The sequence below is a fragment of the Colletotrichum acutatum genome (genome assembly GCF_030867785.1).
Source record: "Colletotrichum acutatum strain CBS 112980 chromosome Unknown BDZ83scaffold_6, whole genome shotgun sequence".
Lineage (NCBI taxonomy): Eukaryota > Fungi > Ascomycota > Sordariomycetes > Glomerellales > Glomerellaceae > Colletotrichum > Colletotrichum acutatum.
This window is the reverse complement of record NW_026849000.1, coordinates 352,707-367,064: the sequence shown is the minus strand read 5'-3', so window position 1 is coordinate 367,064 and position 14,358 is coordinate 352,707. Positions and strand designations below refer to the sequence as shown.

General features: G+C 53.0%; 3 protein-coding genes and 1 non-coding gene across 4 annotated transcripts; 3 read left to right on the top strand and 1 right to left on the bottom strand.

Annotated features, from left to right (window-relative positions):
• Positions 1 to 262: 262 nt before the first annotated feature.
• BDZ83DRAFT_601492 (uncharacterized protein) lies at positions 263 to 2,583 on the top strand. Its single transcript, XM_060507107.1, has 8 exons — positions 263 to 368; positions 440 to 487; positions 618 to 647; positions 711 to 830; positions 905 to 1,270; positions 1,357 to 1,788; positions 1,842 to 2,060; positions 2,149 to 2,583. The coding sequence occupies exons 2-8, from the start codon at positions 454 to 456 to the stop codon at positions 2,304 to 2,306; spliced, it is 1,359 nt and encodes a 452-aa protein (XP_060370604.1). The 5' UTR covers positions 263 to 368; positions 440 to 453; the 3' UTR covers positions 2,307 to 2,583.
• A 125-nt stretch (positions 2,584 to 2,708) lies between these two features.
• On the top strand, positions 2,709 to 3,891 carry BDZ83DRAFT_566542 (phytanoyl-CoA dioxygenase; the record flags this gene model as incomplete). The annotated part of the gene is made up of 3 exons (XM_060503858.1): positions 2,709 to 3,042; positions 3,161 to 3,398; positions 3,465 to 3,891. The coding sequence occupies 3 exons, from the start codon at positions 2,709 to 2,711 to the stop codon at positions 3,889 to 3,891; spliced, it is 999 nt and encodes a 332-aa protein (XP_060370603.1).
• Positions 3,892 to 4,708: 817 nt separating this feature from the next.
• BDZ83DRAFT_747327 (uncharacterized protein) lies at positions 4,709 to 7,973 on the bottom strand (the record flags this gene model as incomplete). Its single annotated transcript, XM_060513419.1, has 2 exons — positions 4,709 to 6,659; positions 7,876 to 7,973. The coding sequence occupies 2 exons, from the start codon at positions 7,971 to 7,973 to the stop codon at positions 4,709 to 4,711; spliced, it is 2,049 nt and encodes a 682-aa protein (XP_060370602.1).
• A 4,901-nt stretch (positions 7,974 to 12,874) lies between these two features.
• Positions 12,875 to 12,973, top strand: BDZ83DRAFT_t29. Its single transcript has one exon. It is a non-coding gene; the product is annotated as a tRNA-Ser (tRNA).
• The last annotated feature ends 1,385 nt before the right edge of the window (positions 12,974 to 14,358 follow it).

Sequence of the window (14,358 nt, the reverse complement as noted above, 5' to 3'; positions counted from 1 at the left end):
ATGACACTCTTCACCTCGGATCCTTTAAGACGTTCTATTTCCGTGGGTTTATGTCATAAGCCGCTCTCTAGAGCAGCGCCTCTTTAGCTCTGCGCTGATCTTTGGGGCTTGGCGATTCTAGTGCTTAGGAACGTGGCTGCCGGCGATCCGGGGTGAGACGGGATCGCCGCCGGTGCCCCACTCTCCCGTCCGCTCCGAGCGCGGGGTACCGGCCGTCCAGTCATGGAGACGAGGAATTGGAGTTTTTCGCCCAAAGACGACAGTCCATCCCTTGACACAATTTCCTACCTCGCGATTTTCTCGGCGCGTACGTCTTGTTCGCCGCTTCCTTGTGCCAAAGCGCTGCAGTGACTTCCACACGTGCCAAAGTAGGCAGGTTTTCCACTGAGTCTGACTACGGCTTGTCTATCTGTTCCTTACATTCTTTCCCTCTTGATAGACCGGAGAAAGTCGATGCCTCGTATTCTGAACCAGGCAGGTAAGACATCCTCTTGACGCAGTTGCGCACATCAAACGACCTTCTTGAACGGAATTCTGACATCATCGCAGCATGGTAAAGAAGAGAACAAGAACTAGTACCGCCCGCTGACAGATGATCGTGCTGACAAGTGCCACCAGCAACACCTGCCGCGTCCGCAAGGTCAAATGTAAGCAAACATCCAACATGATACCATGGAAAGAGCTCTTTTGACCAATACGACATTACTCAGGCGACGAGGCTCTGCCCGCGTGCCTACGTTGCCGCAAGGCTCAGCGATACTGTGATCGCACCATCCCGCTTCCACAACACAGCAAGAGTCAAGATGAGACCCCGAAGCCCGATCTCGCCGGTGAGTATCTTCTATGCGTATCCCACTCTTCTTTACTCTGCTCACGTTTGAACCGCTCACATGCATTCCGACAGCCTTCCCATCACCATCCAACCCCCGCGAAGCCCTCCAGAACCCGTCCATAGCACGCTACTTTTCCCACTACATCACCACCATCGCGCCATGGTACGACCTCAGCGACGCGTCTCTGACCTTTGCCACAAGCCTTCCAGAGGCCGCCTGCGATAACCCGCTGCCCTTTGCCGCCATTCTGGCATTGTCCGCGGTCCACACGAGCCGGACTACCGCGCCCTCCGCCAGGGTGGCGGCCGAGTTTTATCATGGCCACTGCGTTCGTTTGCTGATTAATCTGACAGTGGAGGAGCACGACAATGATGAGAGAACGCAGGGGCTTGCGCTGGCTTCTGTTTGTCTCTTGCGGTCGTATGAGATTTTAAGTGGTGAGATTCTGTCGTCCTCTGGTCACTACTTGACGCACCCTGTAAACACTTAAACATTTATGTTGCATAGACTGACACCAAAGCAGAAGAGGTTGACCCAAACAGGCACCTTCAGGGAGCATATTCTCTGGCAGCCTATCATACCCCTCAAACCGACTCCTTTGGGTCTAGCCTTCGAGCAGCAGGCTTCTGGAACTACATGCGCGAGGACATCACCTTTAGTTTATTCCGAAGATGCCCGCTCAAGATAAATCTTGCTCAGGTGACCCCGACCCTACCGATGACAGGCCAAAGAACCGATCAAGACTGCCTCAATGCCATTACTCTCATTCTCGGACGCATCATCAATACATGCGTCGCAGGCTCAGATCCCGTCGCGGGTGACTCGTGGTCTAACCTTTCTCATCTGTTATTTGAATGGCGTGAAAGTCTACCATCACGATTTGAACCCTTCTCCACGGTTGAGCGCGGTCTGGGCCTCGCCTTGCCATCCATTTGGCTGCTTAGAGATCACCACGGTAAGCCTTTTTATCTTAGAACACCCTTGTCTTGTAACTAAGGAAGAATCTAGCGGCGGCCCTCCACTATCAACTCGTCGCCGCAACAATACTCTGTTTCCACGCCAACCCGCATCAACTATCAAGTCTTCAAAGCACGCTACACGACCGGCTCGGCCCTCAAGACACAAAAGACGATATCCTGGAGTACCTCGCCCTTGACGTCTGTGGCGTAGCATTCACTGCCAACAAGCCCTCGGTTCAAGTCAACGCCTTTGGCCCCATCGCATTCTGTGAGTCTGTCGAACCAGGTCTCTACGTACACCTTTCGCACATATACCCCCACCAGCTGATCTACAGAATTCAACTTACTCTTCAAAGGTGCACGATTCATCAGAGCGGAAGCCTCGCGACAGGAGCTGATCCGCCGCCTCTTGGCGTGCAAGCGGACAATTGGCTGGCCAGTTCAGACACTCGTCTCGGACCTGGAGGCGGGTTGGAGGAATCCACCGCCGCTGGAACATGCAGGCGACGGATGATGAGACGGATATTGATCAAAGGATGGCCAGTCGTAGCTAGCTATGAAGAGGGGGTATGGGGGGTCAGCGAGCGTACCCCGAGCTCGGGTTTGGAGAAAACCCTCGGAAACCTACCATAGTAGTACCTAGGGGTCTGGAGTGGATGGGGAAATGCACGTTGTGTCATCCAAACCCGAGCTCGGAATTGGGGCAGGGGGCCTCTTCTCAAGCCTCCTCACTTCAAAATATAAATGCATGAGAAATCTCTGGACTCTCTCATCCATGTATTCATCTGTCCATCATCATCCATTTTAAGCCATCAGAGCAATCTCATCCCCAACAATGCTCCTTCATCCACGCCTCCCTTTCTTGACCTCCAACCTCCCATTTCGTCTTCGCGCCCCTCTCACTAACCGCCGAACAATGGCCTCACTTACACCAAACAACCATGACTACGACCACAAGGACCTCCCAAAAACACCGGCAACAATACACCCCTCACAATCCGAATTGCTCAACGCCCGTCTCTCTCCGCGGAACCTCGAGCTCGCCGTCCGCCACCTCCACAGAGACGGCCTCGTCGTCGTCGCCGACGTAATCCCGCACGCAGACCTCGACGCCCTCAACGCCAAAATGGTCCAGGACGCACTCTACCTCCGGTCGCTGGGCGACAAAGGGCCCTTCAACTATAATCTGGGGAATCTACAACAAGATCCGCCTCCCGTGGCTGAGTACTTCTACAAGTCCATCTTTACAAGTTGAGTCCATCCCCCTTCCCCTTCTCCCTTTCATCACTCCACACACCAGGTCCATATTTCATGCCCAACCAAGCCCTCCTCATATTCTCTATAAATAACTTACGAACAACAATACAGACGCCATAGCGACGCAAATCACCTCCTCCATCCTAGGCCCGCGCCCAAACTGGACCTTCTGCTCCGCAAACGCCGCCATGCCGCCATCGCCAGACGCAAAGCCGCAACGCCAACCAGTCCACTCGGACGCAGACTTTGCCCACCCATCCCACCCCTTCGCCCTCGTAATCAACGTCCCCCTCGTGAAAATGACACCCTCAAACGGCTCAACCGAGCTCTGGTTCGGCACACACGCCCCGTACCTCCTCCATCCCCCTCCATCCTCAACCGACTCCTCATCCACCACCACCACATCCTCCCCAAGCTACACCGGCACCATCATCCCCTCGGGCCTAGCAGCCCAACAAGGCGCTCACGGCACCCGTGCAAGCGGCCGTATAACCCCACCCCTCCTCGACCTCCGCCGCGCCGTCCGCCCGCCCTCGCAGCCGACGGTGGAAAAGGGGAGCATCGTCATCCGCGACCTGCGGCTTTGGCACGCGGGGATGCCAAACACCACGCCAGACGTGCGCGTCATGCTGGCCATGATTCATTTTGCCGGGTGGTACCGTAACCCTATGCGGCTGCAGTTCGCCGAGGATGTAAGGCCTTTCCTCGAGGGGGAGACGGAGGCGGAGACGGGGAAGAGTGACTTGGAGATACCGGTGGATTGGACGACGAGGGAAGAGGCTTTGAAGACGTATCTGGGGAGGGGGTTTGGGAATAGCTACGACTTTGATCAAGAGAAGTGAGGGATGGGAGGTACGTACAATAATGGGGACCTTGGGACAGACTAAACGGTTTCAACGAATGAAGATGTCACATTTTGTACTTTTACCTCGAGCGAAAATCCATATTGTCTTCAACTCCCCGAGTCAAGTCTTGCCATTGATACCAGCACACCTCAAACGTCCTCACATTGCACACAAGAGTTTAAACGATTCATTTGATTGCTATCTGAAAGCTACTGACAACCACGGGTCCTGGTATCGATCCCACGCTTTTCCCCCTTTCCGCTCAGTTCCGACCTCCGCCTGAGAGGTACCCATTCTGAATAGCAATGGCATCATGATAATTAGAAAAAAACAACAACAGAAGAAAGCATTCGAATCCATGTCCCTCCCACCATATGACTCAACTAGGCAAGCCATTGGTGTATGAGTGAGGTATTGCGAAGGGCGTGAGAGCGAAAACAAAGAAAACATGGTATAGTAGTCCCCTCCTCGGCGAGTTCTCTGTGGCCGATGAGGAGACCGAGCTGGCTTTTCCACGCCGAAAGGACGAAAAAAAAAAAAAAAAAAAGGAAAAACTGATTAATTGGAAAAGGTTGAGAGGGGGTATAATAGGAAAGACCCGATTTCCGCCGAACCTCGCATCCATTTTGTCGCGAGAAAAAACAAAGGAAATCCTGAGCCTCCATCCGTTGAACCCAGTACCGAAAGAGAGAGATTCGTTTACACTAAACGCTCAGGAGGAATCCCATAATCTGGCGATCATCGCTCAGCGAATGCCAACTAACCGAAAATGTGAAAGTGATTAGAGCCGCGAGGTGCATCCCGTCTTGGTCGTCTAGAAAAAACTTGGCTTCGTGAGTACGCGATACTCGACATAATCCTCTCCGTCAATACTGATAATGGTGCCTTGCGAGACGAGTTTGCCGACAAAGGGACCGTTGGTCTTGCGTTCGTACTTGATACCGCCGTAAAACTTGGTTTCTTCGCCTCCAACCTTGCTGCGGTGCTCTTCCTGGCTGGCCCATACCTTGTTCAGGCGCTGCATCTCGTCGCGCTCGTGGAAGAGGCTACTCATGCGGGGACCGTTGCCGTTGCCGTTCTGCAAAGGCATCTTAGGCATAGCTTGCGGCGGCATCGGGGGAGGGACCAAGTTGGCCATGTGGGCGGCTTGAGCAACCTGGGCAGCTTGAGCAGCTTGGGCGTTCTGAGCAGCTTCGCGGTCAGCGGCGAAACGCTCTGTTCGAATTTGGGCGGCCTCGATCCGGGCGATTTCGCGACGTGCACTGGCGTCAATCTTATTCTGCGCTTGTACCGGGGTTCGCGATGACTGTCTGACGTCGAGATCGGGCAATGAGTGTCGAACGCCGCGGTTCTCCGTTCTGCGGCTCTGGCGCAGTTCGGGATTAACCTCGACCTTGGTCTCGGGTGCCTCGAGCATCTCTTCTGGTTGTGGAACAATGACGGGAGGCGGGCCCATGTTGTTCATGTAACCAGGCTTGTTGATCCCATTTGCCACGCGCTGTTGTGCCTCGTACACTGCCCTGGCCTCATTCTCGACTCGCTCGTTGTGGGTCTCGCCTTGATCGATTTGGTACTGACGGACACGACAATACTCCTTTACCTCGGGGCGAGACAGTACTTTGATGTGAGGCTCTAGCTCGACCTCTTCCCAGTGAATCCAAAGCGCACCCGCTCCAACAGGGAAGTTGCCATCGACGAAGCGCTTATCACGCGTCTCTCGCGCCACCTTGACGCGGAACATGTCATTTTGTCCGAGGATGCCGTAGATCGCGTGCTTGTTGATAGGATCAGGCTCGCTGGAGCCCTTCCAGTAGCCCACAATGATGCGTGTGGGTCTGGTGCCTGGCAGAGGGTCGAATTGAGGAGTTGGCGGGATATTCTGTGCCGGCGGCGTCTGCTGTACCGGTCCTCCACTGATCGTGCCGATGCCACTACCAGTGCGGCGACGTTTGGAGTCCGGTCGAGCCGGCATTGTGGCGTGGTCGGGAATCTCCGCACCGTATGCGATGGCTGGCGCTACGGGATTCTCGGGGGGAGGGTTTTCCTCGACACGTCGGACCGCTTCCTTAGCCGCAGCTTGCTCTGCAGCATCTCGGGCCTCCTCCGTCATCTCGATAGAATCCGTTCGAAGCTTGACATATTCCTTCACTTGGTGGTGGTCCAGACCGACCAGGTGGTCTGCGAAGACGACCCGCTCGAAGGTCACCCAGCTGCCACCTGGCCCGGGCGGGAGGGGATACTCGAGACTCGAGACCGGCTCGCCGAAGCGGGTGTTTTGCTGAATGCGAGTGCGGAGGCGATCGCGGACATCGATGAAGCCAATAACTGCATGCTTGCCTCTGGGGTCGGGGACGGGCGAATCGCGCCAGTATCCGAGAATGACGCCCTTTACACCACCCAGCCCATGCCTACGAGCTGGTTTGGTGCCGCGCGGCGTGCCTTCCTTCTCTGAGACAAGGCTGCTCTCCATTTTGTCTTCACTCAAGTCGTTGAAGACAGACGCGCGCTTCCGCTTAGGGTAGTGAGAGACGACTGGCTCATCCTCAACATCCGCCATATTCTCATCCTCGGGATCAGAAACAACGCGGAGGGGAGATGACTTTTGCACACCATTGCGGTTACCGACAACAATCTCATCTTCCAGAGCGCGATCATGGCTGCCTGAGACAGGGCTCAAGTTCTCTGGAGGCGGGCTTAGGTCATCGTCATTGGCGGTGTCGTCGTCATCCAGAGCTGGTGGCTTAACACCATTGGTACTGCTGAGCCTGTAATTGGTATTAGTATATGCTTGTTCACGATTGAGTTCGTTGCATTCCAGGATGTGTTGCGATGTTGCCCAAATGGGTGCGCACTCGCAACCCTGATGAGGTCTTTGCTAAGCAAGACGGTGAAGCTCGGCCATGGTGGCTGTAACTGAGAAAGCCCCGTCCAATGGGAAGAGAGACAGAAAGGTAAGGCATCGCCGGCAGGGAAGCAATTGCGCAAGACCAAGACCAAGAATTGCAGACGACTCGAGTTGAGCAGGGGTAGGAAGCCATCCAAAGCGGATGGTGTATCCGCACACGAATCGGGAACACTTGTCCCTGACTCGACATGCGCCTCTCGGCAACTCGCCAGTTGCACTCTTAACCAAGGCAAGCAAACCAGGCGGCTGCATTGAACTTTGACAGGTGCCAAAAATACATTGGAACTCTGATTCGCAAAGAGGGAGTCAAGAACCAGGAAACTCAAATGGGGAGTTGAGAGTCTCAAAGGAATGCGACGCACCTTCTTTCCTCCTTAATAGGTACAGAGGGCTCTTCGGGAGTGCTCTTGAGGCGGGCGTCTCGTCGGAACGGCATTCTGAGAGTTTCGCAGGAGGTGAGAACAAAGACAGAGTATTTGCGGCGCGTAATTAAGGAAACCGAGGCTCAACAAGGCTATGGAATGAAAGCAGAGGATCTGAGAGACCGTGTACACCTGCGACGAGGTACAAGAGTTGATGAGAGGAAAGTGATCTGGTTGCTTGATGGGAAGAGAGGTGTGGTTGAATCAAGGGAGGGGTCGGTGCTGGTTGTAGTGGAAGGGGGAATGACGAGAGGGAACTTTGGCGGCCTTACAACCTAGCTTAGTGGCCGAAGCTAGAAGCGCCGTCAGATGCAGTGTCAGGGAGGGAAGGAGAGGAGTTTCCGTGCAGCCACAACACTGAGACGGAAGTGAAGGCAAAGGTAAAGGTAGGTGCGGGCTGCGAAGTAGAAAATGAAGCAAGAACTCGAGTTGAGGGCTGTGATGGGATTGCAGGCAACTCCAAGTCGAAGGTGAAGTCGAAGTCGACCCAGTGTATGACTTCACCACTGGTCATAGCGCGTGGTTCTTGTACAGGAGAAGGAGAGCAATTGAAGAAGGAAGCATCAAGTGACAACAACTCAGATGCAGCAAGCGAGACCAGAGAATAGAGAGAGAGAGAGAGAGAGGCGGTAAAGAGACAAAAAGATAACTTACTCTGTGGTTGTAGGGGTCTCGGCAACTGGGGTCTGTTGCTGCGGCTCTGAGGGCGCAACTGACGGCTGCTTTGTCTCGACCTCGGTGGTGGTCTCCATCGCGGTTGGCCTCTCGCGGGTTTGTGTTGCGACCGGGTGACTTGAGCCGATTGTCTGGCGGTAGATATTGATACGGTCGCCACAAATCAACTGAACCCCCCGAGTTGTCGAAAATCAGGCGACAAAGACTTGCGGTTCAGGTTGGCTCTTTGGACTAAAAAAAAAAAGAAGTGTTTGCCTTGATGGGTAACTTGCTGGGTAAGGCGTTGTTGGATGGAAATGTGTTGGGACGTGTGGTTGTAAGAAGACAAAAGCTAAGGCTAATGGGCCTAAGAGGAGGGATCGGTGGTTTGGGTTGAATGCCGGCTCCAAATGATCGGTGGACGCGGTTCGTGTTTGAGGCCAAGATTGAATGTGACCGGGAAAGGTGGAGACGGAAAGGTGTAGAACTGTAGGTAGACTGGAGGAAGGTGTGTGTATCAGTACGGAGTATTCGTAAGGGGGGAAGGGAAAGAAGAGATGAGTGTCAGGTAAGAGTGAGAGAGAGAGTGAGAGAAAGAGACTGAGCGAGTGAGTGCTGAGGACGGAGTATGAGTGGATAAGAGAGGTGAGAGGTGTACAAAGTATTGGATTCCACACCTTTACCGTCTCGCCGTATTATGTCCAGTTTAGACTAAGAAGAAAGCAAAAGCCAAGCCAAATGAGGCGAGAGTTCCAGTCATCACTCGTCAGGCACCCCAGTCAGAATTTCTAGTCCAAGCAGGGTGTGTCGAGGTTGAGAGAGAGAGAGAGAGGTGGGCGCGAGAGGTAAAGCTACCTTAAGGTAAGGTAAGGTAAGGCAGAGACTGAGAGAATGAGGTGAACACTGAATGGTACCTCAGGCTTGTGTCCCAGAGCACGGACGCTGACAGTTGAATGGCGCGGGAAACAGGATTCGGCGCGCCTTAAACGAGATGAAGGCGTGCTTAGCGGAGAGAGCTGCTGTTGTTGATGGACGAAAACACCAGTTATCAACGTGCGAGACGATCAAAGCCGGTCAACCATACAAGTTGACGGCATTGGGTTATCGCCGTGTAAGGGTATGCGAGGTGAGGAAGAGAAAAGTGTTGGAATTAGACCCAAAGGAGGACCGTGTGTGGGATGATGTAAAAGTTGGGCACAGCGTACGGATACCAGTAGTGTACAGCAGAGCACGGGCAAGGAAGGGTAAATTCAGTTCAGTAAGCTAAGCTAAGGTAGGTACTTTACTCAAGTACTGTTGTGGCCTGGCCGCATCGGAACCTTGATTATTGACGTGTTGTTTGTAAAGTATCGGGGGGGCGTGTCACGAGCAAAAAAAGGATGGGAACTTTGGAGGGGAATGGAAGGGGGTAGGGGGCAACAAAAGGAAAGGAAACAAAGCGATTGGTATGAGAATCGGGGTGTGGATGGGGTTCACTTCACCAAGGTACAGTAAAAAGCCCGGCAAGGTTTTACTGAACAAATGAGAGGGAATTTTCTGCCAGTGGGCGGGCGAGTGAGTGAGTGAGTGAGTGGCCATGGATGGATGGGGAGGAGGATAAGGGCGAGAAAGATACGAACAAGATACTGAGAGACATAGGTTTTAGTTTGTCCTCAAGGGAGAACAGGCCAACCAGAGTTGCGACTGGGATTTTTTGATTTCGGGGGTGGTTCCAGTTTATTGGGTGAGTTCTCCAGTAGCTCCCATCAAGCAGAAGGCCAAGCAGCCTCAGCCTCTCATGAGATGACTGAGAGAGAGATAGACAGAGAGAGAGAGATAGTCCAGTATTAGAGAGTGTGAGCAAAAGGTACTTTGGTCAAAAGTGGCCCGTGGCTCATATCATCTGTCGGTCATACATTGTAAAAGGAAACCAATGATACTGCCAATGCCCCGTAATGGAGACGGACGGATGAGGAAAGGTAAGGTAGTCATCACCCTATCCAGTCAGGACAGCATGGCCATGTCCCAAGCAATTTGCATCAATAGTACCTTTTTTTTCCTAGGCCCGGCGAGCTGGATTGCGCGTTCCAGGATGTTATTCCCTCCTTTCCCTCCACCGCCACGCTCCTAAAGGCTCCCGCCCGTCGCCTTTCTTCCACCTTTGCCCAGTCCACGTTCGACCTGCGCGTGCCCAGATGGCATCAGATCGGATGAGTCAAATACCTCACCATTCTTGACGAGTCGTTGCCCAAAGCAGTTTGTGGAGAATCACTGGGCGCCGCAGGCAAGTTACCATTTGGATCTGTACGACAGCCTCGGACTCATCTTGCCCAGGGCACACCTTATCCAGGATCGCACATATTCAAATGATAGGGTCTAGTATGCGTAACGAAGTAGCGTACAACCAAGCTGTGACCATGGCTCGTGTAATTCCCTATCAATCCCAGTCGCAGTTGTGACCAGAGTTTCGATGACTGGCTGACTTGGGCTCTCGAGCGGGGCTCAAGTAGGGGGCCACTCTCACTCGAGAGGGGGGGGGGGCCACCACCACCAAGCAATTTGATTAACGCTTCGCCGGTGTATTTCTAAGTTGATTGACTGTTTGGCAATTGCGCCGGCAAATGTGAGATAAAACCCTGGAATCCCCGTGGTACCGTATCCGTAGCTGAGCCCCGCTTGCGCGCAAAACTCTTTCTCACGAATGACCAAATGTACCTTACCTTGGGCGTTTGGCATGTTGCATTATCTAAGTTGGCGTAATGAAAAGGTACTGCCGTTCCATGTATATACTCTCAATACGTCTGGCTTACTCGCTTGGCTTGGTCACGGTGTGGATGAGCTTGGCCGGGTTGATCCAGCTGCCAGTCTGCGCGCAGAGTCCCAACCTAAATTGAATGCCACTGGCTGTTGCTCAAAGTTCACTACGGATACATATACTACTACCTTTTTTGCGTGACTGACTGTACTTGCGAGGTGTCCTCCGAGTCTCTTTCCTTATGCGTCTACAACATTTGGTGGTTATCTCTGAATAATAACAATGCCTCCTTACTACCCCTCTCAAGGTATTTAGACCTTGGACTATCAGACTCATGCATCGGCATCGGTACTCTGTGTCGGCTATCGGTGTCAGGCCTCCGGCATGGTACAACTAATCTGTGAGAGAGGAATATCATTAGGTCTACGTACCACAACACGCAAAGTACTTGGCAAAAAGTACTCTTCTCATTCCACATTATCAACAGCCCAGGCGGGCTAGCACAACCTAAGACAACCTGGGCGACAGCCAGCTGCCACCAAGCGCGTTTCTTGCCTTGTATCCGTATCATGTCGGCCCACCCCTGCCTTGAGTTTAGTTCGCTCATCAGTCATCACTCTCTGTTCCCTCTCTGCTCTACTCCTGAGGGGCCCGGTGGGAAAGTCCGGCCAAGCTGTCGCAAGTTGCAATCAAATCGCCATGCGACACGACACACGCAAGAGCGCGTACAACCGACGGCAACTGTGCCCGATCAGCAGGTCAGTCGCAGCAACTCCAGCCGTTGAGGGCAACAAATCCTCTTCCCAAACACAATGATCTGCTGACCTGAGGCAATCGGCCGACTTGTCTGGCTATCTTTGTCTTTCTTTCTCTCACTACTCATCACTCACCTCCACCAACCCGCGATCACCCACGCGTCCGCATTCGGGTTACACCAGTCTCGCCTTTTGGATATCTGAGACAATCACCAAGGTACCGTTATGCCTCGGCTGTCATTGCCGTTATCAACAGAAGGAATCGCTTATGCCATTCAAGAGCAAAATTCGACCATCCTGTTGCTCAATCCCCGACATGAACATGGTACTTTGGTATTAACGATGACGAGTCCACCTTGATCGGCTGGCCGGCCCCACGCATCCTTGGAACAGCGTGTAAAGCCGTGGTACTAATATAATAATGGTATTGCTTCAGTGGTGGATCTCCGGGTGTGTTGACACTGCATCAGCGCATCAGATCGCATCATCCTGGGCGGTTATTGGTCTCTCCGTCAATCATCTCTGTCGCAACATTGTCTTCTAGTGTATCTCGCGCTTTTTCTCCACGCGCCGTTTCTTCACAACCTTATGAACAGAAGCCGACGCATTGCTAATGTTTATGTCAGGCCAACTAATACTAACAAGGGCCACGATACTTTACGCCAACCAACCACCAATGAGTTAGGTTGTCTGTCGCAACTCCCGTTACATGCTTATCCAGCCAGATACAGTTGGCCACCAACGCATTCAAAACTGTGCAAATGAGATAGGGGGGCCAGAGTCAGAAACCCTCTTCACTTTCCAAGAAGCGCTGTCAGGTTGTCAGCAAAGGACGGACTCACGATTCCTCAACTCGAAACGCAGCGAGTTACCCTATCTAGGAACTCCCGAAACTGGGGCGCGTGGATGAGGATGAGCAACCTTTCGGGCTGCGCTCGCACCAGGTGCCGCACTGCCAGATCCCCATGCATTGTTCTGCTCGAATTTTGTGCGGCGGCGCGCACCAGGGAGGGATTCCCACCACCTGGGTAGCATGGACATCGGAAACCTCCTTGATCTTCCCCTTTACCGCCAAGACCAAACGTTCCATCCTGAACTATTCATAACCACATCCCTCGGGCATTCATGGTTACCTTTTTCAATTTTGTGCTTCAAGCCTTCAGCTCCCGGGTCCCCCGCACGAGCCGGGCAACTCGGCAACCGGAGTTGATGCCTCTTCAAGTTTTGACTCTTGCGCCAGCAAAAGTATGCTAAAGGCAGTTGTTGCACCCACTGCCACCAGAGAAGCAACCATGCTCGGTATGTTTCACCGGTTGCTAGCATGGTTCGCTGCATTTTTGAACGTTTTCAAAGTCGCCGTAGTACGCTTACCTACTGATTTCTCTTTGTGGCGATCTCTCGCTCGTTCACGGGGCTGTTGGCTGCTGTCTCGTTCGCCTGGTGGGCCTCGCCAGCTGTGTTCACGGTACTTGGGTGCAAATCTTGGTCCTGCACCTCAACAATTGCATATGGCAACATGGCCGAGTGGTCCAAGGCGATAGACTTGAATTGATCCTTCAATCGTTATCTATTATCTTCGGATGCGCAGGTTCGAACCCTGCTGTTGTCGCATTTTCTTGTGCATTTCTCACACAATGTCCTTTTTGTCGCCTACCATCACTGCAGTCATCGTTTGCCGCCCTTCATTTCATTTTCTGTATCCCGTGCATGAAGCTGTGCGGTCAACTTCAGAGTTAGGTTTGCGACAATTTCCGCAGCGCGCCCTGCCGAAGGTTTCTTCTCCAAGTTGACAACTCAGGCAAGGTACCGCACGTCAACCGAGCACCAGCACCAACAAGGCAACTGACATGCGGGTAAATGGTGAGATTGGTTTATTTGATCACCTCATCGTTCACCCGCATGACCTTCTTCGCCAACAACACACACCTTGATAGCCGCGAGATACTCTCTTCTTCGTTGCACGCACTTTCCATGAACACGGTAGGTAGCAATGGATACGGGCAGCTGACGAACCGTACCTGGCAGGTCCTTTCATTTCATCGCCTTCCACGCTGCTGCTTCTAATGCAGCCTAAACTTTCAAATGCCGCATCTGCAAGTACTCCCTCCATAGGAAGTACTCGATACTCGAACAATTGACGAGTCGAAAAACGACTGGTCGTCGTACATATGAGAAATGCACGCCCAATGAAACTCAAAAAAGAACGTGCTGTACGGACACTCGTCCGTACTCTGTGGGCTTTCCCTTCCTGGTCACGTCAACAGGGGTTGAACGGGCCCTCCAGTCCTGTGGTTATATCCCCGTCGTCAATCCTGATCTCCCATGCAGGTTGGCAGCCAACTCCAACTAAACCCCGGCCAACTCTTACCCCTCAGTTGACGCATGAGCGCATCTTTTCTCACCGCGATGACAATTGTTGTTGGCAAAGAGTTTTTTTTTTTTTTTTTTTTTTTTTTCGCGCATACATGGTCCAGCTCTTTCTTATGGGTAGCCTTTTGAGGGGATTTTGAACACATGGAAAGTTAGACCCCCGTCCCAAGCTCACAACATCTTGGCTGAACACCGTACGGAGTCGTCAAAGGTACGGTACTCGCCGAAATGACCCCCATGGTCGCGCGCAACCTAAACTGATGGATGGCATTCCGACCCCTGCCCTTCCATGCATTTCAATCTTCCCTCGTCCTCCCCTTTCATCCACTTCACGCCTTGCGCATTTTTGCCATGTGATTACGGATACAGGCAGGTCATTCAGCCTTCCAAGAGAGAAATGGAAAGAACCAAAACCAAAACCAAATCTCCCCACAATCCCGTCGGCGTCCGTACTTTGGAAGAAAGCTCAGCCGGCGGTCGGCGCCGGCGCTGACCGACTTCTCGCCAAATAAGTCGCATATTGGCCGGTTCTCTCAGGTGAAAGCCTACAGCGTTATGATATCGGCACTTCGTACGGCCGCCTTCCTGATTCGCAGCTCTATGCATTTTCCGTGAATGCCCCCC